Genomic DNA, 27494 nt, shown 5'->3' with positions numbered 1-27494 from the left:
TAGTAGGAGTTTGTCATTTCCTCACTGTCCTTGAAAAGGGTAAATTGTGAGACCTGAGAAAAACCTCTGTCCTTTCTTGTGATTTATTGTCTGCTCTCATTTATGATACAATCGGGATGACTTATCACCTGAGGCCGGCAACATTTCCTGACCAAGAGACGGAGAATCAATCATTATGCTGAGCTTTCACAAACAGTCAGCTGTTTCCTCAGGTAAAGACTGAGCATCAGTCCTGTGGGCACCAACAGTTAGAAAAGAAAATATCTGCCTTCTAAACATGCAGGCAAAGACAAATATAGGCCTTCTTCCACCGCCTTCTTCAGGCGAAAACCTGGAGTAAAATACAAATGTGAAAACAGATGCAGGTGGTGATAAGGAGATGACAAGGGCGCTTATGGAAGTGGGACAGTGTCCTACCTGTGTGGGGTTGTAGAGCTCCTGCAGGGCATTGCGGGATCCTTTCCTACAGCAGCCTTCCACCATGAAGGGGTTCCTCCGCATGACTGGAAAACAGATGATGCTCCAGTAAGAACGGAGGACATTCAGACTTACTGCAGCTGTTCTGACACAGCAATCATTTTGACAGCATGCAGTGCAGAACACACGTCATCCTATATAAAAACATATCGTTTGGGTTGGATTATTTTTCATGCAGCTATCAGTGTGAGAACGCCTCCACGACACTTGAGGCTGGCTCCAAGCGTCCATCCATCCTTTCTATACAGTCTGTGATCTCAGCTCATAGCTGCTCAGCAGCGGTGACTGTGGCCACATGTGGTAATTACACAACAGTAACGCCTTTTATTCCTCACACTGAACACGAGTCTGTCTACATCCAAGGGGGCTGTTATCCTTTGACTGATGAAAGATTAAATCCCAGCTTCCCTTTATTTTTTACTCCCTTCCTTGAATATCCCACATGTGGAAGCATCACCTTGAACAACCAACTGCTGCAAGTGGCAAGCAGAAAGCTACAGGGATAAATAATGAGAGCAGTGACTATATGCCAAGGGCAAAGCCACAGTTCAGTGTTTATTTGGCTGGATCTCAGCTCTTTATACAACTCGATACAGAGCAGTAGCTGCTGGCACCAGCTCAGTGGGAGCAGCCAGCGCAACACTTTGCCTCGGCCAGCACACTCTCTCCAATTACTCTGGACGGAAAAGTGCGCAAGAACGGCGCAGGATCAACAGGAAAGGAAAGGAACCGCTAACGAGAAAGCCGAGGGTTTAATAGCACTTTGTTCTGCACGTCATCTGCCTCGTGTTCGTGGATGAACGCGTGTTCTTGCCATCAGGAAAGCTAACGATGAGAATAACAAGAGGTGTACATTCATTTCTACGGCGAGTTTCCATCTGTGAATCAGGTTTCACAGCATGTTTGCCAACCACAAAGCAACAAAGTAGGATTATACGTGGACAACAGAGTATGTTTACATTTAAAGCACACTGATACTGTTCAACTGATCAGGGGTTAAAATAATAGCCAGACCTGTTTCTAAACACCACAGACTTCTTATGGGTTAAGAACTATTATAATTATATGAAAACAAAGCAGTCAAACACACAGTTTTATATACGCTGTATGTTTGAAATGGATGGTCCACAGGCCTTCTGCACACAGGCCACAGGGCTCAGAGGCTGAGGAAGTCCCAGAAAGACAGAGGTGCTGCAATAAAGAGGAACAAAGGGATGAAAAAGACAAAATTACCAGAGAGACACAAAAGACATCAAATACTCCAAAAGAAAACTGAGAGACACAATGTGATTGCAGACAAAGTCACAAAAAACCTGCTGCAAAACACACAAAGAGAGACAACGCAACGATGAAATGATGATGAAATAATGAACAAAACAGCAGAGATGCAACGAGCAGTGGAAGTAAATATGAATGAACACAACCACAGACAAAGTTCTGCCACAAAGAGATGCAAGAAAGAGACTAAATGGCTACAAAGTGCAGCAACTGGACCACAGAGAGAAGCTATTTCGAACAGTTTTGTGATGCTGTCAGTTTTGCGCATGACATGGAGGGCGTGGCTTCTAATTAATGATCAGTTATTGGTTAATGATTCAGGATCAGAAGCCAGATAAACACCGTTGTCCTGTTAGACCTACACTTTATGAGGGTGTGTGTCTGTGTGCTCGTTGGACATGCTGCAAATCTGCTGTGCAGAGCTGATAATGTCACAATGGATATTTGCTCATCTGCAGCATCTAACAAATGTGTTGACCGCAAACATGTAGCCTGTGTACACAATATCTGATGAAGATGTCGTTGCAGTGTCATCATCATTATTATTATGAATGTTATTTAGTGATTCATTTTTCCTGTTGCGGAGAACTTTCCGTCAGGACTGATTGAGGGGCGTGTCCTCGCCTCTCTCGTCCTCCGCGTCACAAGAGCATCAAAGCAAAAAACAGAAAAGGAGACTCTTGATTTTTTCAAATCCTGCTTAAAAATTGAAGAATGGGGTGTGATGGGGCTGGAACTGAGCACAGCCTGGATCCCTGTAAGAGACGTGTAATCCTCTGTTCACACGAATCCTTTGACAGAGCCCTAGGGAGTGAGCCGGTGCTTGTTAGTGTAACGAGCCCCAGCAGACAGCAATGACCTTCAAACACCAAAGGGAATGCTAGACAGAAAGGAGGGATGCCTTTACACACGCTATGTGCAATTAACCATGCACAGACACACACGAGAGCGTGATTGATAATAGTTTTGTGAAAGCTGGTCTTTAATAATGCAGTTCAGCACTCCGTCCTGCTGTGGACGTTGTAAATAGGCAATTAATGCTGGCTTGGAGAACAAGAGCTCGCAGCACAGTAACGCAGTTGCATAGTATTTGCCTTTTAGGTGCTTCCACAGGCCAGCTCAAACCCAGCACATACACACACGTCTCCAGCACCAGTAAGTCAGTACAAGCTGAATCAGCAGACGGTGGGCCACTGCTGATTGCTGTGGACACAGCCCTGAGGTGGGTCTCAAGGTATTAAGGATTTAGTGTCTGAGTGTGTGTGATTGCACTGTGTTCACTGACAGGTTGCACAGCTGGGGGGATTCTTATTCACTAGCACCAGTGGACCCAGGGCTAACTGGAATGGAGGCCATAATAAATCAGGCATCGGTAACAGTCACTACAATTGAAGAAGAGGCTTGAATAGACATAAATGAGCTAGTTGTATTGTGGGGACCTTTCACTTGTTACTCCACATAAGAGCACTGTTACACATGTAACAAATCTTATTTGAGAAAATGATTATATATCTTAGCACATGCTCTTAGACAACTGGATGCAATAAAATAAAAGAGGAGGCTGAAAGCAACCACACAGAGCACAGAGGAACACAACTGCAATGAAAAAACACGCAAAAGCCTGAGACAAACCAGAGAATCAATGAAAGGTATGATTTTACTTTTTAACAACGTGGATATTAGTTAATATGTACAAAGATATAACATCATTATCATGTTATGTCAATAGATACAACGTGACCACAAAGAAGCTTCCCACAGGGATGATGAAAATATACAGTGGGGCAAAAAAGTATTTAGTCAGCCACCGATTGTGCAAGTTCCCCCACCTAAAATGATGACAGAGGTCAGTAATTTGCACCAGAGGTACACTTCAACTGTGAGAGACAGAATGTGAAAAAAAAATCCATGAATCCACATGGTAGGATTTGTAAAGAATTTATTGGTAAATCAGGGTGGAAAATAAGTATTTGGTCAATAACAAAAATACAACTCAATACTTTGTAACATAACCTTTGTTGGCAATAACAGAGGTCAAACGTTTACTATAGGTCTTTACCAGGTTTGCACACACAGTAGCTGGTATTTTGGCCCATTCCTCCATGCAGATCTTCTCGAGAGCAGTGATGTTTTGGGGCTGTCGCCGAGCAACACGGACTTTCAACTCCCGCCACAGATTTTCTATGGGGTTGAGGTCTGGAGACTGGCTAGGCCACTCCAGGACTTTCAAATGCTTCTTACGGAGCCACTCCTTTGTTGCCCGGGCGGTGTGTTTTGGATCATTGTCATGTTGGAAGACCCAGCCTCGTTTCATCTTCAAAGTTCTCACTGATGGAAGGAGGTTTTGGCTCAAAATCTCACGATACATGGCCCCATTCATTCTGTCCTTAACACGGATCAGTCGTCCTGTCCCCTTGGCAGAAAAACAGCCCCATAGCATGATGTTTCCACCCCCATGCTTCACAGTAGGTATGGTGTTCTTGGGATGCAACTCAGTATTCTTCTTCCTCCAAACACGACGAGTTGAGTTTATACCAAAAAGTTCTACTTTGGTTTCATCTGACCACATGACATTCTCCCAATCCTCTGCTGTATCATCCATGTGCTCTCTGGCAAACTTCAGACGGGCCTGGACATGCACTGGCTTCAGCAGCGGAACACGTCTGGCACTGCGGCATTTGATTCCCTGCCGTTGTAGTGTGTTACTGATGGTGACCTTTGTTACTTTGGTCCCAGCTCTCTGCAGGTCATTCACCAGGTCCCCCCGTGTGGTTCTGGGATCTTTGCTCACCGTTCTCATGATCATTTTGACCCCACGGGATGAGATCTTGCGTGGAGCCCCAGATCGAGGGAGATTATCAGTGGTCTTGTATGTCTTCCATTTTCTGATGATTGTTCCCACAGTTGATTTTTTCACACCAAGCTGCTTGCCTATTGTAGATTCACTCTTCCCAGTCTGGTGCAGGTCTACAATACTTTTCCTGGTGTCCTTCGAAAGCTCTTTGGTCTTGGCCATGGCGGAGTTTGGAGTCTGACTGTTTGAGGCTGTGGACAGGTGTCTTTTATACAGATGATGAGTTCAAACAGGTGCCATTCATACAGGTAACGAGTGGGGGACAGAAAAGCTTCTTACAGAAGACGTTACAGGTCTGTGAGAGCCAGAGATTTTCCTTGTTTGAGGTGACCAAATACTTATTTTCCACCCTGATTTACGAATAAATTCTTTACAAATCCTACCATGTGGATTCATGGATTTTTTTTTCACATTCTGTCTCTCACAGTTGAAGTGTACCTCTGGTGCAAATTACTGACCTCTGTCATCATTTTAAGTGGGGGAACTTGCACAATCGGTGGCTCACTAAATACTTTTTTGCCCCACTGTATATATACACATATATATACACACACACAGCACAGAGGCACTAATCATGGCAGCACAAGAACAAGCTCTGAGCACAAGATCCATAGAGGCTGGGGTCTATCACACCAGCCAAGACCCCAGGTGCAGGCTGTGTAAAGATGCCCCAGAGACAATCCAGCACATAACAGCAGGGTGCAAGATGCTAGCAGGCAAGGCATACATGGAACGCCATAACCAAGTGGCCGGCATAGTGTACAGGAACATCTGTGCCGAGTATAACCTGGAAGTCCCGAGGTCAAAATGGGAGAACTAAGTTCCTGTGGGACTTCCAGATACAGACGGACATAGTGGTGGTAGACAAACAGAAGAAGATGGCCGTAGCGATAGACGTGGCGATACCACACGACAGCAACATCAGGAAGAAGGAACATATATACAGAAGCTGCTTCCATCAGCTGGAGTGAGCTGTTATATTCAGCCTATGTGTTTCCATTTTTATGGTAAAACGAATTTCTCTGTAGGTTTGTGCAAATGAGACCACCCTGGAGAAAGAAGTGAGAGAAAAGCTCATCTTTCTAAATCCCTCACATGGTGCAGAACTTGCCCCAAGCACACATACAGACACACAAACCAAAATGTACAAGTTATATTAAATCTGTCCACACAGGCCTTATCTCTCTGCTCTGATGCCTCCAGGCATCACATACACAGCCACCACGCACAGCTGTACTAATGAACTTTTTAGTCTGCCAGTATTCCTGCGTGTGTTTGTTACCTTGAAGTAATGGATTAGTCACAGCGCATGAAGGCCTGGGACTGGTGCGACAAGGCTGAAAACCAGCTTCCAGAACTCTGCATGTAATCCAGTCAACAGGAACACAAGGTCACCTCTACCAGTACCTGGCTCCTTAATTAGTGGGAACTGGGCTGAACCTCCACCATCACCTGCACCAGCTGGCTGGATGCCTGAGCTCTGGAATCAGGTAAGGTCATGGGAAAGCAGAACCTTATTCACTTCCTCAGTGCTGACAGTATTGATTGTGCACCATCATAACACACACACACACACACACACACACACACACACACACACACACACACACACACACACGCGCACACACAATGTGGATGCCAATAAGCTTTCAGACTCACAGATTCTCAGCGTACATGAACATGTACATTTCTAATGCCACATTTCGAATGCTACAGCGAGCAGAGCACGTTACAAATGCAGGCCCTGCATGTGTTTGTCAGAGATACTTGAAATTTAACGGCAATGGTTTGTTTGTATAAACAAACATGCATAAACTTTTCCAATAAGCAGATCTTCAGCTCTGCTTTTGACCCTTTATTTGCTAACATTTCTGAAACTTCAATACGCACAGTTTGCTTTTGACAGTTCTGTTATATTGTACAGCACGTGTGGATATTAGTGAATTACTAAGTAAAGTAAAGCTTTGGTTATTGATTAGCTGTATGGTGCATCAGCTGTCATGTTTATGCTGGCACTCTGCATGTCACACAGCTGCAAAGTTTTCCCTTTTCTCTTCAAGCTGTTGCAAAATCTTCTTCTTCAAAAAAGAGGGTTACCGGGGCTCACCCTGCACCCGGCCTGGGGAGGGAGGGGCCACTGTTGCAAGCAATTCAGTGCGTGTACCGCTGCAGTGAGATCTCAGTCCAGAACAATAAAGGTACAGAAATAGTGTTGGTTTGTTTTTTCTCTCTGACCAAAGCTGAAAATAGTGCAGCCAGTTCCTGTCCATTAGTCTCTGGTGGATTAAATTCAAATTTTTTATTTGTCACGTACACAGTCATACACAGTACGATATGTAGTGAAATGCTTGGACAACTGCTCGTGACCTGATTAGCACAAGAGAACTGCAGCTACTGGTGATTTTAGTAATTGAGTACTGTATTGATCTTTCCACTGATTAATTGAGTAACCAGTTAAAATATACTTTCAAAAATAGCCTTTACTCTGTCTTCTTGAAGTAGTTCCAACAGTATCTCCTGGATGAGGTCACTTTTTAGCCGTACCTCTGTGGGCTACACTGTGTGTGTGCAGACAGACTTCAGTTCCACATTAAACTACAACAACTGTGTAAAGCTCAGGCTTAGGTAAAAGCATGTTTGTGTGACTTTGAGTACTTTAGTGCTCCACTTGAGAGCATAAGGTCTAAACTACAAGTGGAATATAAGTTATATAGTTATAGTGTCTATGATATGGCATATAAGCAGCAGGCTACAGCCATGAGATCGTCCGTTCTTCTGCTGTAGCTTGAGGACATTGCCTCATTTGGCCTCTGCTCTCAGGGGATCTGGGCAGAACATGCTGAGCCATTAAGATGCTCTTTCACTTTCATTTCCCTTGAGATGCAGTTCTTCTAAGTTTGCTGTCTCATCAAGCATGAGTCAGCGAACTTAACACTGTTTTGGGTTCAAATGTGCTTTTAAATCAAACCCCAGCTAAGGTCTGATAGCCCCTGGAACTTCGAATTGGTTTATTTTACTTAGTCAACCCCGCCACACCGTTATTTAAATGTATACTTTTCTACTACAGCTCCTGATTTGATCTTTTTCTTGGACATATTAGACAATAAACTACTGCTAGATTTTTAAAGTTGGTGGTTGCCATATTTTGGTATTGCTGGTCACAACGATCCCTTCTCCAGTGCCTCCTGTTAGTAGATTTTAGATGATCCAGTCTGTGTTATTCTCAAACTAGCATTGCTGGCTGAGAACTGGTGTGTGATAAGGCACCAGCTCCAAACTGGCACTTTAATTACATGACGTGCTTTTAGAGCCAGGATTGAGTGTACAGGAGACACCAACACACATGAATGAAAACTTAGAAACAGCTGAAACCCATCAGAGGTGCTGAGGCAGACTGAGACATAGCTCTGCCTCCACCACTGACATGGTTCCTGCCTCCTCCTCATTCAGTAACACTCACTCCCCTGCCAGCCCAAATGGCAGCAGTCTCCAGCGTTACCTCGAAACTAAGAGGCGCTCTGCGCACTGAACAAACATCCATACGCACCACAGATAAAGAGTGCACACAGCATTCAGTCACTGTGATATGCCGCCTCCTCTCCTCCTCTTTGCTGTCACCATCATCCCACTGGTGAAAGTGCTCCAAAAATGTTCTGATTTCAAGTGTGCGCTCTTGTAAAAGCAAGTGGAGAAAAAGCCAAATCACTGAAAGTATTCTCCAGTAACAATGTTTCCATGCTGCTTCCTGAGGAACAGCTTTCTAAAATAGGCGACAAAAAACAAACTCATTTCACAATTTACTGAAAAGACAGAACAAAAGACTTGCTAAAAGATGTTTTTGTCTGAAAGCACCACGGAGCGATTTCTCAGCCAGGTGACAGGATTTAATAGGCTGTCAGCAGAGACAAGCATGAGAGTGCTCAGAATGGTGTGTGCTACTGTACACCAGTACAAAATGTGCCGTTTGAAAATCAGAACTATTCATGTATATATACTTTATTTGAAATGGGCTTTCATAAGCCTGTCTGTTCAAACGGAAACTGGATTCATCTCTGAAAGGCAAAGATTAAGAGTGAAAAGGGAGATGAGGTTGAAATAAATTTTTAAATGATATTTGCAGCTTAGTTTTTCTACATTTGGAAACTTTCACTTTACATATAGTTATGTTTTGGTTTTATAATGTGCTGAAAAATCAAGTTAAAGCACCTTATGTGTACTCGCATTGTAATTTAAGTCCTGTTGCTTTTTTAAAGTTTACAGCCCAAAACTATCCAGTCTAAGTCTTCAGGTCCCAAAGTCAAACGAACACTGCAGCATCACTGAGAGTTAAAAACGGTCTAAAGTCTTTCATCTGTAATAAAATGATCAGCGTTCTGCTCTACCAGGTGTAACAATTAAGTTTAACATCCAGGCAATGAAAACAGAATTTATTACATCTAACAGAGTTAGAAGTTAGCAGGATGTTAGCTCGCTAGCTTCCACCTAAACATGATATAGCATGTTCTGACTGAGAGGTTTCTGAGAAATTCAAACGTACAGCTCTGCTATCACTTCCAACATAAATGAAGACAGGAAACTAAACAGCAGTGACGTTTGTAGGGTTACTGAAGTTGGGCTAGCTGCTATATAATGATGTGCTCTCAGGCCTCCCAACGTGTAACATACGGACGATTTGTCACAGTCGTGGGTGTGTTAGACGTTGGGATGAGAACATGTTGTAACTATGCTGCTGCATGGGCTGGGCTGTAGTTACATCGTAAGGTTTAAACTGAGCTTTAAAATGAACAGTGGTAATAAAATCCCAGCGAGGCCGACGGCAATCACGGCCTTTTCTAGGGGCTCGTTCAGATGAACTAGAACAAGATGGAAACCATTCAAACAAGTTAAAAACACACCAGCCTTAATCTCCAAAGGCTGATTCTGTTCATCTGGACGTTTTCAGTGGGAGAATCGCTTCACTCATCCAAGTGACTTCTTCAGTCTGCAGGTTTCCAATCTTATGAACAGGACATTTGCACAATGACTGAAACCAGCCCACTGATGGAACAATGGGCAGAATCATCAGAATCAACTTTTGGAGATTTACTTACCTGGATGATTGAGAATGCATCAAGACACGAGCCTTAATAAACACAGCAGTTTGGGTCCAGAAGCAGGGTTCATACATCATCACAGGACAGGACCAGAAGTCTATCGGTAAACCCGTAAAAATAATGCTAAAGAAAACAAGCTTACCTTTTTTCAGTTTAGGTCAAACATTATCATGTGCACTATGCACACACATCAGCATGTGAAACATCTGTATCCTTCTGCAGATTTATTTACTTTTCTTTGAAAGTTAATCTGATATGGTTCAAAAATAAAAGCACAGTGTAGAAAATTATGTCTTTTTAAAAATGAGGCTGCAGTTTAATGCACAGTCTCAGCGGACAAGCTTTAAAGTGGCCTAATGCAAAACAAGCACTGCAGCTAGAAAGTATTACACTGCATTCAGTTTTCTCACCATCTGATTATGAATGAGTCACCTTATAAACAGCAGGGATGCTTCTGCACATGCTCGGTACGGGCCTGCAATCAAGCAAAACATCTGCCATCATCTATCAGCAGAGGATTATGGTCCACTGGAGGATTAACTCGTCACTAATCTTACCTTCACAGTAGGAAAGGAAGGAGAGACAATTCACACTGGGCCGCCCGCACATAATAATCAGCCAACACACACACACACACACACACACACACACACACACACACACACACACACACACACACACACACACACACACATATGAATCTATGTGTGTGTGTGTGTTACCGTCCTACACAAAGTGAAGTGCCACAGTGTAATTGGGATTTAAATGAACAATGCAACTGGAGCAGGGAAGTAGAGATACAGGTGATTAGCAATGTTGGCACAACTTCATTAAACAAAGCTCAATAAGAAGTTGGGGAAGTGATTTTCCCAGCGTGAGTGGGTAGGCTATAAAACCAATCAAGTCTCCAGTGATGATTGACTGCATGTGTCTTTTCCTGGTTGGAGCGCTCAGTCTAATCCCCTTAATGATGATTACTAACACGACGATAATACACAAGCAATTATGTCTGTGACAGTCCTCACCTGAGGCTCACAGGCAGAGTCAGGAGGAAAGAAAGATCTAATATTTCTCCAAACTCCATGTCTGCTCAGTCTTATTATCAGTATGCATCATAATAAGCTTTGACTGGTCCTGAGAACAGCAGGAGGCAAGAAATGCCAATCACCACGTTTGAAGATATAATCAAGTTATCACGGAGACACATTCAGAGTTTCTCTCATTATAAAGAAAATATGAATCTCAGTTAGTTTAATTCTCCTTTTCTTTTTCAAACTAAACAGAGCAGCTGACTGGATAAGGTTGTGGAGCGAGAACCCTGAGCCTTCTATGAAATGTCTTCACATCTTAACACTAGTAAGAATTGTAAACAAAGTTGGATTCATCACTCCATAAGACCGGCTGCCACTGGTCTTTAGTCCTGTTCTTTTATAATTTGGCATCCTCAGCCTTGTTTCTCTCCTTAAGTGCAGCTTCCTGACAGCCGCCCTGCCACTGAGCCCATTTCTGATCAGGCTTTGATTAGATGGATCCAGGTCCAGACGCATCTGTCAGATCACGTGTTAGGTTTCTGGCACAGCACTGGTTCTTTAAGGTGCCACTTTATGCTTACATGATCCGCAGGTCAGTGTCATCAAGAGGCTTAAGAAACAAACAATATGAAAGTCTTCTGTAGAGACCGGACTGAAAATGAGTGGAAGAGCAGCCATGTCCAGACTTTCAGAAAGCCAAAGTTAAAAATGACTCCACTCACATTTATTCTAGAGTTCAAATGACTTTAGCCATCATTTATGCTTTGTTCTATGGACAGCCACAAAGGAGGGTCACAAGAGCCATCTCATGGGGTCTCTGCAGAATGTCCAAAAATCAAGAACACTTCCAATAAAGTCACATTAAAAATCCAACACAAATCTAGCTTGACAATTATCATATTACGTAAGAAAAAAAGCTGATCATTTCTGGAGAGCTGCCCTCAGTACGATCGTTGTTCCGCCTACTCTGCTGTACCAAGTAGTCTTCTGTATCACTTCCAGCCCAGATGTCCCTGAGACAAACTGAGGAAAACTGTGGACTGAATCCACAAGGACAAAGAGAGCACCTGACAGCTTCTACACACATCTACATTGTACTACATGAACAGTGGACCGGACGTTTCAGGCCTCCTTTAACACAACAGAGCATGAAACACAAAGAAGTGGCAGCAGGTGAAAGAGCACCACCGCGCAGCACGCAGATAACCTCGGCATCATCCTACCGTCAGTGTTTTGTCATTCAACACGAGGAATCCCATTCCTGATGCATTACTCCAGGAACATGAGCTGCACTGCTGCAGTACGTAGATGATGCACTTGGAGCCACAATCAAATCCTGATGTGTTGCTTCTACATCCAGTACTGATGTTGATCGCTGTTGTTTCTGCACTGACTCTCACCTCAATGCACCAAAAAGGAAAGCATCTACCAGAGGAATTGATCCTGAACTACAGGATTAATAAATAAAGTCGTTATGTTAGAAGCTTTCAGATGAGAAATAATAAATATTACATTTATAGCTTCAAGGCCAGTTTTATTCATTAGCTGAATAATTAAAAATCGATGGGGGAATTAATACAATATTAATAATTTGCACTAAACAACTATAGATTCATATTTTGGTAATGCTGACATCTCTAAGGTGGCAGTGAGTGGAAAAAGTGAACAACATGTAACACTCTTTTGTTTTTATTGCCTTTCATCCATCTTATGCAGTGACACTGAGTTCATTCATATACAAGGCACCATTTCACACAAGGAATTTTAACAGCCCCACCCTGCAATCGGACGTATCCGTGAGAACTTTATCCACATATTATCCCAGTTTTGAAAGAAAAACACCCCCAATCAGTACAGGTGGCTGATATCCCCAAGGTGTCCAGGCAGGAAGCACACAAACACAATCGGAGTCAGTCAGTTTATTCCAGATGAATGAGCCCAGAACAGGAGTCACATAGGCACCCTAAACCATCTCACTGTCCTAACCTGTGACCTTCTGACTCTGTGGAGTCATTTTACTCACCTGCACCTGCAACGTGAGGTCATGACCACATGCTGGGTCATGCCCTCACCTGCACCTGCAACGTGAGGTCATGACCACATGCTGGGTCATGCTGGGTCCACATGCTGCCAGAGCCTGCAGGTGCATGTTTCAGTGTCAGTATTCCTCACTTCACTGCTGTTAGTCACCCACACCTTCTTCAGTCAGTGGAGCTTTCTCGCGTGTTTCCACGTGTTGAAGTGGCTCTAATGCTGGGCAGACATTGTGCGATTTTTGGCCCATTTTGAGCCGATTTTTGAGTCGTGCGACCGTTTTGGCGATCGGCCCGATTTTGGCCTTCATCGTGCATCGTGTAGTATACGTTGGGTAACGAGAAGCGATTGACACCTCACGACCAGCTCCCGATCATCAATCGCTTGGGTTTGAAATCTTCGCGATCGTCGTGAGGGTGTCACCGCAGTTTCTCACACTGCGCACGCGCAAACACAAATGTCAGCGAAAAAGACGGAGCAGCACGGCTGTGCAGCGTGTGATCTGGACACAAGCGATGGAGGAACAACTTGTAGAACTTTAGAAAGCTCATCCGAGCCTTTTCCATGTGGCCTCACAAAATTATCACGACACAACAACCGTGAAAATAGTTGGATCTACACTGCTGCTCAATCACAGCTGCCTGATCATGTTTTTCATTAGCAATTTAGCAAAGCTGATGGTGGTGGTGTGTCTGTGTGAGTGAAAGACAGAGAGAGGGAGCGACAGATTTTCTGTTATAACCTTCATGTTATGGACGCACAGTGTGAGCACTCAGGTCGCATCAGAGCATCGGGCCGTATAGTGTGAGACCTGCATCGTGACCTATGAACTTCTAACCCCTGCGAGTCAATCGTACAGTTTGAGCAGGAGCTGAATAACGTGACTGAAAAAATCGCACAGTGTCTGCCCAGCATAAGGTTTAAGCTTTCAGCTGACATGTCAATAAAGACATTTGATAAGAAAAGCAGCATGGTGTGCATATTTAGTGTGTGTGACGGTCGTGTGCGTTATCAATGCAAATTTAAAAGCTCCATTCAATCAAAAATATGTTACAAATATTCCTCATTGTTTTTTAACTTTCACGTGCCTCTGGTGAGATTTCTTGTTATCGTATGAATCCGACGGTTATGAAACCTTCACACGTCAGTATTAAAAGTCCAGCCCACGTGCAGCTGCAGACTACTGTCCATGATGCCACCATGCTGCTTACACATTTGCTCCAGAAGCCCTGAGTCACAGCTCGCTGCATGACTCAACATTCCCTCGACAAAAAAGGGAAGGAATTCGTACTCAGTGGCCTTCAGATGGGAACGAAGACCTCAAACGTCCACTTAAGTCTTTGCCTGGCAACCGACCACATGTGTTTTGCTGGTATCATAGTCGAGCAATGTATGTGTTGAGGAAGTGTCAGCATGGAAACTGAGCATAAGTCAGTGAGACAGAGGAAACTTGATGGTTTGCATGCCAGACTTTTAGAGGCTCCAGACTTTAATTATTTACAAAGAAAAGATTTGGAACCTGAATTTAGACCAGTGCATGATGGGAAATCTCCCACAAATGAAATCATATACTTTTTTTCAAAATGATTATTGAATAAACAAGTTAGAAAATAAATATGCAAATAACAGAAAGTTTATGAGAGTATTCCATCATATCATTTTACAATGTAATAACGATTTCAGTAGGTGGAGGGAGATGGAGATTCATGTAGCTCAAGCTTTTGATGAATGGCAGGAAGTGATGACTGTTTATACTCCACCTCTCCCTCGAGACACACACACACACACACACACACACACACACACACACACACACACACACACACAGCATGATTTGGTTGAAAGGTGGCCAAGTGTGCAGACAGACCGAGTCACATGGGGGCCAACCAGGGGCCTTGGAGCTCGCCGGGCTCAGACAGTCAGAGTCATGAGGAGACAAAGACGGAGAGAGACAGTGAGTCAGACAGTGGAGGAGACACCTCTGCCTGGATACAGGCTGGAAAGCTCAAATTGAACTCACTGAACCTCTTCACACATGCCCTGTGGGAGTCACACACCCACACATTTCACGACTTTCACCCTCCACCTCCCCACACTCCACCCTTCAATAAAAAAGCATGTATGTAAGCAAACGTCAACTAAGTGAAGAAGAAAGGCATGCTGGGCTCAGACAGAGGCATCTGAAGCAAGCTGACAATTTGAGCTGTCATCTGCAAACCATCACACACCGGCAGACACAGGCAAGCACGCAAGGAGATGAATAATTCAGACAGGAAAAGGCGCCAGCAATGCCACTAAATTCCCAACATTGCTACGGGGTGGAATGATCTTCGTCTTCCCTGGTGCTCACTGCCTGGACTCCAGGGTCTTTTGCATTAAACATCTTAAGTTGGAGAAATGTTCTCAGGAGAGAGAAGCTGGTGAGAAATTCATGAGGGTTTGTAACTGTGAGAATCCTTCAAGAAGGGCAGATATTGAGCTGCATGTGCGAGCTGGCTTGGTTCAAATAACTGAAGTTGTGCTCTGTTATCAAGGGCACGATTTACAAGCACAACACAGCAGAACGTTAGGATGGAGAAAACTGACATTTGTTGTTTGCAAAACTTAAACTTAAAGTCATGAAAGCAGTTAGCAGATGTTGTATAGAGCCACGCTGCAAACACACCTAAAGATGTGCTACAGCCAATCACAACAGTCTCGCCAAGCAAATCCAACTCATATAACACACACTAACACTGTGTTCTTGCCAATAGCACTAAATTCTGTGCTAATACTCCAGGATACGTTTGTTGTTATCACCAGCAGTTATTCAGAAAAACTCTTCTTCCTAAAGTTTTCTGCTAGGCTGGAGGCAGAAGACCTGAGGGAGTCTCACAAGTAGAGCTTCTATTGCATTTACATTACATTCCAGCTTTGTACAGCGTCAGGAGAATTTAACAGAAACTGCAAACTTAAAGAAGCCGTGACTCTCCCCAAATGACCGACTCACAATATAGATGCCAAGGATGAAAAGCCACAGGGGTGTGATAACAGATGTACGAAGCAGAAGTGAATATTTGAGTGTCCTCAGTGAGACAAAGGATCGCCACATGAAGACAGATGAGTCAGAGCAGACGTGACGTGAGTGGTAACGAGAGGAGTTATTCAAACTGAACATAAGGAGCGACTGCAGCTTCGCCTGTGGCAAGAAGAGTAAGACGAACGAGGCCCAGGTGGAGCAATGCCCCAGCGACTGCTTCTGAGTGAGAGCTGCATTTGTGCTAACAGCTCAGAGTTAAATGCATCTGCTAATGGGAGATTGGAGCTCCCACAAAGGCCACATGCACTGGAGACACCCCCACTCCCCTCACACACAGGGATGTCCTACACTTCCTAAACTCATTCTTCAGTTTGGAACTTTTGTGTAGTGGAGAGGTAATAAAGACGGACAACGAGTAACGAGTAACAGCCAATCTACTACTGTGTTTATGCCAGACGAGTTCGTATGAGGTAGAAGGTAAAGAGACAAATTTATGCCAGACTCTGTGACTCTGCTTTCATTCAAAGCTTTCTTGCTGGCCTCCAAAAGTCCACCAGCACAGGTTTTCCCGTAGCTGTGCTGTGGACCGTCATGATGGAGGATGAACGTGAGGAAAGAGAGCAAAATTATATGACCTCCTGGTAAGTTGTGAATATTTTACTGTAAATTGATTCTCCTGTTGGCCGTAAGGGAAGAATATTTTTAGCTTCCCAAAACTCTCCAGTGATTCTATTTGCATGAATATTAAAAGGAAAAACTTTGCCTTGCATTTATTCTGAAAGCATCATAGTTGGAGACGTGAGCTGAATGATTTCTATCAAGAAGTCACATCCAATAACAGGGTCAGAGAGCAACTTGGGGTCAGTATTTTACCCGAGGATACGTGGGATTAAACCACCAGCTGTCTGATTGGTAGATGACCTGCTCTGCCTCCTGAGCGACCAAACTACTGTTGACAGTCTGAAGATATGAAATTAAGAGTTCTAATTTCTTGAACATCTTTTTTCACCTTTCAGCATGGTGGTGCAGTGTTCAACACTCATGTGAAAAAGATTTCGGGTTCAAATCTGATGGTCACACGGGGTCTTTCTGTTTAGTGCATATTTCCCCTGTGCCTGCATCGGCTTTCTCCGCTCATCCCAAACACATGCATGTTAGTCGGCAGGAAGTGTGAACGTCACTACTTGGGTACCCTGCATCTTGCATAGTGATAGATGGAAAGGCTCTAGTGTGGATGAGTGGTTAAGGAAACAGACGAATGGATTTGCTCCTGCCTTCCTAGGAATCTGGCCCTCGTAAGGATCCATGTGTATTACAGATGTTTATGCCTTTATCAGTGATTCAACCACAACTCTGCTTTTGTTTAAAAATGTTCCCTTAATCCACCCATGAGGTACCAATTATTCAAGCCCAAGCTGGACTGGCAGCTCTTCCAACCAGGGGACATAATCTGTCCAGCATATCCTGGGCGTCCTCCTGATATGACTAATTGATGGATATTAGCAGCTCTGCTCAGGGAAGCCAATCTTTTATAACATGCTTGTTCACTAAATGAAGTCAATGTATCAATATTAAACGGAACAAAGTTACTAGATTTAAATAAACATGTTAAAACTAAACATTCATATTTAGTTTTGTTATGTAGTAACAAATACAGTGTGTACAGAATGAACACAACAGTGTGTGTCTGAGAAAACTGAGACACAGAACCCAAGCTTGTATCCACCAGTGCAGCGTTTTGGAGTTATGAACACTGGTTTCTCTACATGTTCTTTGATTTATGCATGTTGGCCATTAAAGGACAGTAGACCATGGTGTTTGGTATTCATAGATCAGCTTTGTGCATCCAGTTTTTACGCCTGTCAATCAGTCTAAGCATCTTTTAAGACCCAGCCTTTCAGTATGCCATTTTTAAGAACTGCCTGCTTGGCATTTACATTTCCTGGTGGTTGGTTTATAATCATCAGTGCTTGGTTTTATGTTTTCAGCTCATCTTTCTTCATTTTTTGAAGTTCCTCTGCTTTTGTTATGTCCACTGGGGCCACTCATGCTAAAAATAAAAGGCTGCTCCATTACAGAATGGTATGGATGAAAGTGTGTGCATGATGTTTCCACAGTGCAGAACCAGTTAATACTGTGGTGGACGCCAATGCTAAACAGTCTTTACACTGAGCTCAGTTCACTGTGTCAGGTTAACCGTAGGACAGGTCAGCACTGCTGCAATGAAAATACAAACACAGGCTGACACAAGCAGTGCTAATTGGTAACTACTACTCTCCCAGAGCACTCGAAGCACTCTACACAACATGCTGCATTCACTTCTATGCTTTCAAGTGCTTTCTAACTAACATTCACGCACATTCATACTCCGATGGATGCATCAGCGAGCAACTCTGGGTTAGCATCGTGCCCAAGGGCAGCCAGGGATCAAACCACCAACCTTCCAATCAGCAGATGACCTCCTGAACTACAGCTAACTTAGATCTGACACACACAAAAATATCCAGCAGGTATTTAAAACAAAAAAGCTACAGGAACAGAGAACCATCCAAAGATACTGAGGTCTGTAGCGCACAAACAGACACACACATGTGCGTGCTCACACACACACACATCACACACACCAAGCAAAACCACTTTCATTACAGTCATCAGCCTCATCAGCGTAAGTACGACAGCACTTACTGGTTACAACCTTACACTGACCAGCAAACAGCTTAACACAAGAAAGCAGACACACACGTGCACGCACAGCATCTGTATCTCAGCATCCTTGGAGAGCTGAGACGACAGGCCTCAACTGGGTGATGTTGTGATGTCTATGTTCACTGTTCCTTTCTGCAGTGATAGATGTTTGTCAAAGATCTGATGTGTGATTAAACAAAGTTCATGGGTATGAGGCAGGTTTATAACCGTCCTCAGAGAAACCCAAGGTCTTCAAAAACACTTAAAACTACATGGAGTTTGTGCTGTAAAAGATAAAACACTAACACACCCAGTAAACAGTGAATCTCCATTGTGAGATCTGTCTTTGGCCTGAGGGAGCTACGGGAAGCAGCAGAGTCAGGAGATCATTTTCTGTGAGCTTATCTTCACATGCAACATAATCAATATAACGTTTTGATGTGACTGATTAACCTTTAACAGTAACTCAGAAATACTGAGTTGTATCGTGTTTGAGTTGTAGCGTGCTGCCTGATGGGTAAACTTTACTATTCATGACCTTGTTTCCCTCATCACAGTGAGACCCTGTGAAAAATTATATTTCTCAGCATTTTTAATTTAGTAAGATTTCAGCCTCTGGGGAGCAATACTGAGATTTTGACTTTTATTCTTATTGTTATCTGTACCCAGGTCTATAAGTGGCTGCATGAAATATTTAACAGACCCTGACAAAGGCCACAGGCCAAATTGTGTTGGTCAAGTAATAAAGTTGATTCATACCACAAGTGGAGCCTCAACCTCCTTTGAAATATTGGACAGCAGAGTATTGTAGCTGTCTGTCCAATCGAAACAAGCTTCCCTGCAGCAATATGCAGCTCGCTGTGATGTAGACACAAACATACACAGCTTCCATTACGCATGCTGTGATTTCAATCTAATTCATATCGCTCAGTGTTTCTGGATCTGTGTGTCCCTCTGAAGAGATCGCCTTAAGTCTGGAGTGCTGTAGCACAAAGCGGGGAACGCTTTTACATGTTTGCACTCAAGCATATTGTACAGAAATCTGCATTTCCAAACCACAATTTATGTCAGTACTCCATGTCTTTAACTTGGAGCATTGTCTCAGCATCACTTAAAAGAAAACTAGATTTAAGACACTGTTTTGCAAGACATTTCCTCACGTGGAGCTTTTAAATGATCTGTGATGCTAAAATCCTCAATAACAGATGAAATCTTTCAACTGCAACAGTGTTGAAAGGTAACTGAAGAAGTGCTGGAACCAAAGCAAACGGCAACATCTCCAAAAGTCCAGGAGCCAGTAATGTGTGAAACTACCAGGCTCTATGCTGCTGATTTAAATGTAAATGCATGAAACCGAGTTGCACACTATGCCACCCTGAACACATTTTATTACCACTGCTATGATGATGCAACCCAAATTTCTCCACAGGGAATTGGATGAAAGTATAATATATCCATAAAGATGGATGTGTTATACGAGCAGTGCTGCCATACAGACATGGAGCTTTTTTAGCTCCATGTCTGTGAATCCCTTTATATTCAAGAGCGCTGAACCTGAACCACTAGTCACCATCCTATTTATCTTAATTCCACCTAACCTGTCGGGGCGGGGGGCACCAGCGTAATTATGATGCAGACACGAAAGGAGACGGAACTGAGTTACAACAAAAGGCGAGTCGTTTATTTGGGCCGAAAAACATGGATACAAAATAAGCCAAAACTGAACACCGGCGAAAACTAAAACTAAAACCTAAACTGGGAAAAACTGATTGATGACTGTGAAAAGGACATGAGCACAATTCAGAGCAGGAGCATGCGGGAAAAACACATGAACATGAGACATGAGCATGACCTGAACAGAGTCATGAAAGGAAAACAGACGACCTGACAACTGAATGAAAACACACAGACTAAGGCTGTGTCCCAATTAGGAGACCGCACGCTTGAAGTACGCGCACTTGAAGTGCGAGTAGTGCAGAAGTGGGAGGCTTGTGAACCATGATACTAACCGCGAGACACGTGTCATACAGCTTTGTGTGACAGAAATGAAGGAGAAAAAAATGTTTTGTTGGTCATTCATTTTTGTCATGACATCACTGTGATTAGTTGAGTATCTGAGGCTGAGACCACAGGACTGTAAACATGATTGTTGGGCTTCCTTTCTGTGCTGAACACTCATTTAAGATTAGTTAGTAAATAACAATCAGCTGATGTTGTTCATGAGACTAAAGTCATCTCACTGTGGTGATGTAAATATAATATGGCCAATATTATAGTATTGTCAGATTATTATGATATATAACAGCAGTGAGCTGTCAAAGACTCAAGTTGCATTTATTTATATTTCCTATCACCTTAAATCTTCAGTCAAAGACAAGTATCTGTGACAGTGTATCTACAGATGTATCATATATAAGAGACAAATATTGTTCCTTCAGTATGTTGACATTACTAAATTTGGCTCAATGCTTACATATATGTGTAAAAAGCAAATGTACGAGCTGTGATAACTGTGTCTGATAGAATGAAGAGTAGACTGATATATGAAATATTCCTTTATTGGGTGAGAAAATCAGACCATGTCATAACTGCTGTAAGTCACACAGAATAGACATCAGAGCCTTAAACAGGCTGACGTCTGCTAAATGGGTCAAACTGGGCAGAAAGTCTACAAACACATAACATCCTTATAGAATATGATGTAACACTATAGATCAACTTACCTCAGAATATATAAAGCATATAAACAGTTACAGCAATATGATGCAACAAACACAGCAGCTACTGATCCAAAATACTCAAAGCTTCATAGAACTGAAACCAACATTTATTTTAGCTCCATTCTGCTGCTGATACAGACTTTAGGTTTCTGAACATTAAACTTGTTGCTGCCTTTCATAGTGTGTAGCTTGAAGGCCCTGAGTACTTTCTCTCACACTGGAAACACTGGAATGATAAAATTATTTGAACATTACCTAATAAGACTGATTCAGCACAGACAGTTATGTTAAACTTTCCTAGCAGTCCTTCACAAACAGGGAACAGTCTGTCTATTCTCTCCATCTGTCAGCTGCTGCTGGCTCTTCCTCCTCCTCTTCCTCACACACTGCTGAGTTTGTCCTGGTGGATCATCAGGGCTGCAAAGCCTCACAGATGATGTGCAGCAGTGTGTCCCTCAGTCTGTCCTCACTCTGGACACTTGCAGGTCTTTTAGATCTGTGACTTCAACTGTAGGCCGTAGTCACACCACCATAGAAACTGGCTGGTGACCACCATGGTTACCACCAGTCTCTGGGAAAAAATGGATATTCCCAGACCACTTGCAACTGGTTTCTGGAGGTTCCTGTCAGTCACCATGAAATTAGCTTACTGTTATGTGTTTCAACAGATCAGCAAATGGCTCATACTGGTCGATAATATCAGCTCACTGATAAATCAGGTGGTTAATTTAATAATTATAACAAAAACATTGTAGAATTGGGATTTAGATACAGTCCACTGCAAAGTAGTTAAAAGAGTTTAGTGCACACTCTTACACCCTGTTAGTAGTAGTATTTTTATTAGCTAGGCCCATTCACAAAGGCCTAGAGATCAGTGTGTGATCCCCTGGCAACCCCAAGCATGATTTGAAATTACACATATGTTTTTGTTTATTTGTTTGTTAATTCAACATATATACATAAAGTTATTCAATTCCTAGTTACACAAACACACACCACCATCCCGCCGAGAGACTCTTCTTTTTGCAGTTTGCAGAACACAGAAAAAAGAAAACTTTGGAAATTTATAGTTGATCACATTTGTTAGAAAACGTTACAGCTGAAAAGTCACTGGTGGCAAAGAGAAAGTGAGAGAAATGCAAGTGTAGGTGTAATAGCTGCTGAAGGGTACGGTTTTCTAAGCCTGGCTCGGTTAATTGGCTTCTGTTGTCCTACTGGCAAACGATGGGCAGCTTGGCTCTACAGCCCACACCTGCTGGGCCTGACCCTGGTCCAACACTAGCCCAAGCTCGACTCCTCTGAAGGGAATCAAAAAGCAGGTAAAAGCAGTTCGTTAACCCTCGCAGACACTCATTTGCATTGTCCCTAAGTCTTCTTGCAGCAATTTCACAGTGAGCATCAGACAACAACAGAGGTACAACTCATTAGAGTCACTGCAGACATTCTTTGGAAGTTAAGCATCTGCCTGTGTCAGAATGGTTGTTGTGGTAAAAGACGGATAATTGTGGATGCCCAGCATTTAATCAATCAAAAGTGTAGTGAGTTAGGTAATGAAAGATTCATGCAATTCATCCAACGTAGCCAAAGTGTGCCAGTTTCTAATGCTTACATTACAGCCAGCTTTATCAGCATTCTGAGGTGTGGTCTGAGAAACATTAAAGTCATTCAGGATACACAATGCCAGAACTCGACAGTTTGTAAAATGAGGCTACCTGTGCTTCACCACATTCTCTGTGTACTTCAGTGGAGCTGTGACATCTGACCTTGCAGTCTTTCTTAATGTGGTTCAGTGGACACATTGATTACAGGATAATTAAAAACGATGCTGGTTAATACCCAGACGACTCCCACACAACAGCAGCATCAGGAACTGGGGATAAGCACTTTGTAAGACACACACACACACAAAGCTCTTTATAGTCCTAATGACGGTCAATGACTTAATGGGTTGAGGACATGGCAGTTATGAATCCTCCCACTGGGGCAACATATGTGAAATACAGTACAGACCAGTACACACTGAAATTGAATTAGCGTGTCAGCCATATGGCAGCAGAAATCAAGCGCTCCAACCCCCGAAGCAAAGATGTGTATATAGCAAAAGTTCCACTTGGACTCTTTCAGACTGTTAGCTCACATTAAACAGAAAGATGCATGCATGACTGGGATGGAGCAAACACACTGCCTTTAGCTGCAGTTTGGCTGTTTCCTAATTTAACCGTTAAAGCTTCTACAACTACATCTTTACTTGCTTGTAGATAACGTTGTCCCTGATCTCTTTACTCCTGGGTGGGCAGTGTACAGACAGTTTAATGATTTTGGCTGTAAATAGTTTCCTGCTGTGACTGGCAGCTGATGAAAGCCAGGGAAGGGGATCTAAAGAGTGAAATGGCTGGCAATAAAAAAGAAACAATGAGCTGGAAAATGCTAAAATATGCAGTTTGCACACTGCAATTAGATCCATTTTCTGTATTTTTAAGGAGGCATACGCAGAGCCAGAACTTTTAGGCTTATACTCACTGAAAGGTGTGACTTCAGTCTCACTATAAGCCAGCTAAAACACAGACGGATTAAAGATGCAGTGAATTTACAGATGTACTGAACAGCTTCCTGCACAGATGCATAATTAACATTTATGATATTAGATTGACCTTCAAGTGTAAAATGGACCCAGTGCCCACTCAAGGCTTTTGGAAATTTGGGTCACAATGAGCAAACCTACTGTCACACATGAAAAATGTTTGCACCAGACTGTTCCAGTGCCAGGCTCGTCTTTGTGCCCAGGTCTCTGCTACATAATCCCTTAAGGGTGTAGAAATGCATTTTTGTTAGTTCTTGTACACCACATAACTTTTTTCACATTTTATGAGGCCATGTTATTGTTACTGATGCCCAGCAGAGCAAACATGCTCACACGCTCCTCAGATCAAACCATCGAGCTGTTGTGTTTATGACCTGCACCCTGTGGAGAACTGCATTGTTTCATGGAGGCCTCCCATAGTGCTCTGAGGCACTGTGTAAGTCCAAGCCATCTGCCACGCTGGAAGTCTCCAACAACAGGACCGCAAGAGCACCTTTTGAATTGCATCATTGCAAAATCATAGTTTATCTAGAACGTTTCCCACGTCCGTGCGCTGCTGGAGTGTCCTTCAGGCAAATCCACAGCTGAGTTTGATCCTTCTGCAGAGGATTCATAAAAAGCTGCTGCTACAGGAACATCAAATTAAAATGTGCTTGCTCATGACTATTTGAGACTCTGCAGCCAGGTGCACCATCTATCAGACCTCTGACATGACAGAGGCCCAGTGGGGACCGTCTTAATGGCTCGTAGACTCCATTAGCTTCAAACACTGGTACCAGGTGCCATTTTTCACAAAGTAAATTTCTCCTTTTGGTCCACGTGGCAAGATCAGCTAACGGCCAGGATGATACAACCAGCTCTTCATACACCTTGCCAGACTCTGGAGGTCATGAGTCCCAGCTTAAGTTAATGACTTGGCTTGATTGATGGACCCTCCATTTAAAGGTCGAAGTTTTGTTAGGCCAAATAATGCTAATAATAGGTCCAGCCTTAACCAACATGGGAAGAAAAAATATATCTTGAATTTTGTTATAAAATAGAAGCTGAGTTCAAGCAGAGGCTTCTGTATCTACACCAAAACCAGGAGGGCAGACAAATGACCCTGACTGCATTTCTTTCTTATGAATAAGACCTTTGAGCTGAGCTGAGTTTCAGACGGTTTCGAACAAATAAAATGATCCTTATCATTTAAGAAATCTTGCTCCTTTTTCCGCTTCGCAGCATTTTAACCACTTTTCATATACTCCCATAAATGTTATATGAATCAAACCGCTCAAAATTGAAAAAGTTAAATAATCTTTGTTATATGCAGAGCAGGATGCTTATGATGAGATGATAAATGGAAAGTCAGCTCCCCTTGGAAGATTATTGTAATCCTTTCTATCCAAGCCTAGAGCAAGATTCAAACGCAGTTTGAGGTTATCGTGGTTATTTTACTGCTAGAGCTGCTTTCTTTTGACATCATCTGAACTAAGTTTCTTTGCATTTTCCCAAAACTAATGTTTTTTTACCCCAGTAAATATTCACATAACTACATCATACAAATTAAGAAGATTCCTAAGCGGCCAGCGTTTGAGCCTTACAAATATAATCATGCTGTACATTTCAATACAGTTTCAGTCAGTTCATGCAGTGGGAGAAGAAAATGTTACACCGGGATGACACATGATTAAATAGTAAGGCTGTAGTAGACAGAAGAAGTGGGATTACATTTATCATTAAATATATGTATTAAATCTGCTGAAGCAGTAAAACTATTGGAACTCTGTGTAAATGTGTTTTACACATAAAATAAATGGAAACCAACTGCAGAGCACGGTTTGTAAAGTACTTTAGATTCATGTAAAGTGTTCATGATTTGTAATTAATGGGCTACAATGTGCAAAATCTTCTTAATTAAGTAACTTTCTTGGAGCTTATTGATTTTTCTGGGCTAATGAACTACAGGACATCCATACATAACCATTAACAGAGTCATCGTGGGGCACAAAGCTTCCAGCTGACAAACTGTCCCTTGTGGGAGAGCCTGTTTGGCTGACGTCACCTTGGCGTTAGTGGTCTGTTGACACGACGCCTTGATCGACGTCACCGGCTGTGGTAAAGTGAGTCTTTCAGAAGGGAAAGAGCAAAAGAGGGAGTGAGAGAAGGGGAGTGGAAATCCCGAGTCAGCAGAAAAGCTGGGTGTAAGATATCTGATGACATCCTGACAAAGCACAGAGTGTGTGTCTCAGGGCACTACAAGGCAGTGAAGCAGACAGTATTTCTCCCCGTCAGAAGCCAATGTCGCTTCAGTCGTTCTGGATTCACATAGACAGATTATTCTGCTCTCATGCTGCAGGGATCTTGTCTCCATATGTCACCTGAAGGACACTTTTAAAGTTCGTCACTGTCTCTCAAAGTCTATTTCTGTGTTTGAGAGCTAAGCAGCAGGGAGGTAAACATTGTCAAAGCGAGTCTCCTTTCACTTTGTATCTTTATCCTTGTGAGAAGCAGCTCGAACTGAAGGTCATGTTTGCTGATCCCCAGACTGAAGCTGGGGTAAAATGAAGTTGAACTGGAATTAATTGGGCTTAATGGACGGTGCTGGTGTGATGCTTTAAACTAAATCACACTGCATGTTCTCAGACTGCAGCTCGAACCTGAATGCCCGTTCGGCTTGTTTAATGATTTTCACATGCAACAGGGAGTTTGAATCTCAGGGGAAGAAGATATCATTTGTCCTTCAAACCAAGAGAAATTTCTCTGCATTACCAAGACAAAGGTTTATTTGATCGGCGATGAAGTGCAGCACAGAAGCTGCATGTAAAAATAGACCAATGGTTTCCAAAATTAATGGTGGTCTAATCTTTGATTTTAGTGTGAAATTAGGGCTGAATAGAGTCATGTTAATGAAACCATGTGGGAAGTTCAGAGGGTAACAGTGGTCTGCAGACCACAGAGATGCATGTATGCAGTGTCTCTCTCTGCAAAGCACACACTTCTCTAACGGCTTCTTGACGTATAATCTTTGACACATCAAGACATGAGGGTGTAAAATAAGCAGCAGAGATTAGCTCAGTTATAATGCGAGCTAAACACATGCACTTCACCTAGGTATGCTGTTGCAGGTCCAAGCCATCACACTGCCTGTGCCGTGTTTTACACATGTTGTGATGTATGCTCTGGATCACGAGCTCCTCCACTCCATCTCCATGCGTTTTTCTTGCCATCGTTCTGGTGGAGGTTGATCTCAGGTTCATGTTTCCAAAGGACTGAGGGCCCAATGATGCCATGGACTGTAAAATCTTTCTCCCTCAGAACTCATGGATGGGTCATGGATGGGTCTTCCAGCTTGACAATGACCTAAATTATACCACCGAGGCAACAAAGCCGTGGACCGGCTCTACGTGGACGGACAGCTCTACCGCGACCCCGGCACCACACCGTGGTTATACTGACTGCACTCCAGATAAGAACCCGCTACACTCTTTTCTTATTCATTCACACTCTCTCCTTTAACATGAGTTTAAGCTAGTAATATCAGTAGGATGTCATAGCAGATATAACACCGTCACCCTCCGTCATTGCTTTAATTGGAATGTTTCCGTTTCGTTTCCTTTTTTTTGTTGTTGCTCACAGTTCATGTGGTTTCTTTCTTTCTCTTGTCTTTCACTGCTGTGATCACCTACTTCCCCACTCACCTACAAACAACACCCTCTATTTCTCCATATTTTCACACCACG

The 27494-nt window shown here is 43.0% G+C and overlaps 1 protein-coding gene across 2 annotated transcripts in view; it reads right to left on the bottom strand.

Annotated features, from left to right (window-relative positions):
* The window catches only part of chst11 (carbohydrate (chondroitin 4) sulfotransferase 11), a 98237-nt gene that overhangs the window by 28966 nt on the left and 41777 nt on the right, over window positions 1-27494 (bottom strand). For both annotated transcript variants that reach the window (XM_086268742.1, XM_086268743.1), the window contains exon 2: window positions 418-503. In XM_086268742.1, coding sequence (XP_086124868.1) covers window positions 418-503 — 86 coding nt within the window. The remainder of the gene's footprint in view (window positions 1-417; window positions 504-27494) is intronic.

Source organism: Aulonocara sp. 'chitande type north' Nkhata Bay, linkage group LG17, assembly GCF_057382095.1.
Source record: "Aulonocara sp. 'chitande type north' Nkhata Bay isolate Kocher_YH1m ecotype deep benthic linkage group LG17, A_spYH_male_GT1.1, whole genome shotgun sequence".
Classification (NCBI taxonomy): domain Eukaryota; kingdom Metazoa; phylum Chordata; class Actinopteri; order Cichliformes; family Cichlidae; genus Aulonocara; species Aulonocara sp. 'chitande type north' Nkhata Bay.
The sequence above is the reverse complement of the archived record's forward strand: the minus strand, read 5'-3'. Positions and strand labels throughout refer to the sequence as shown.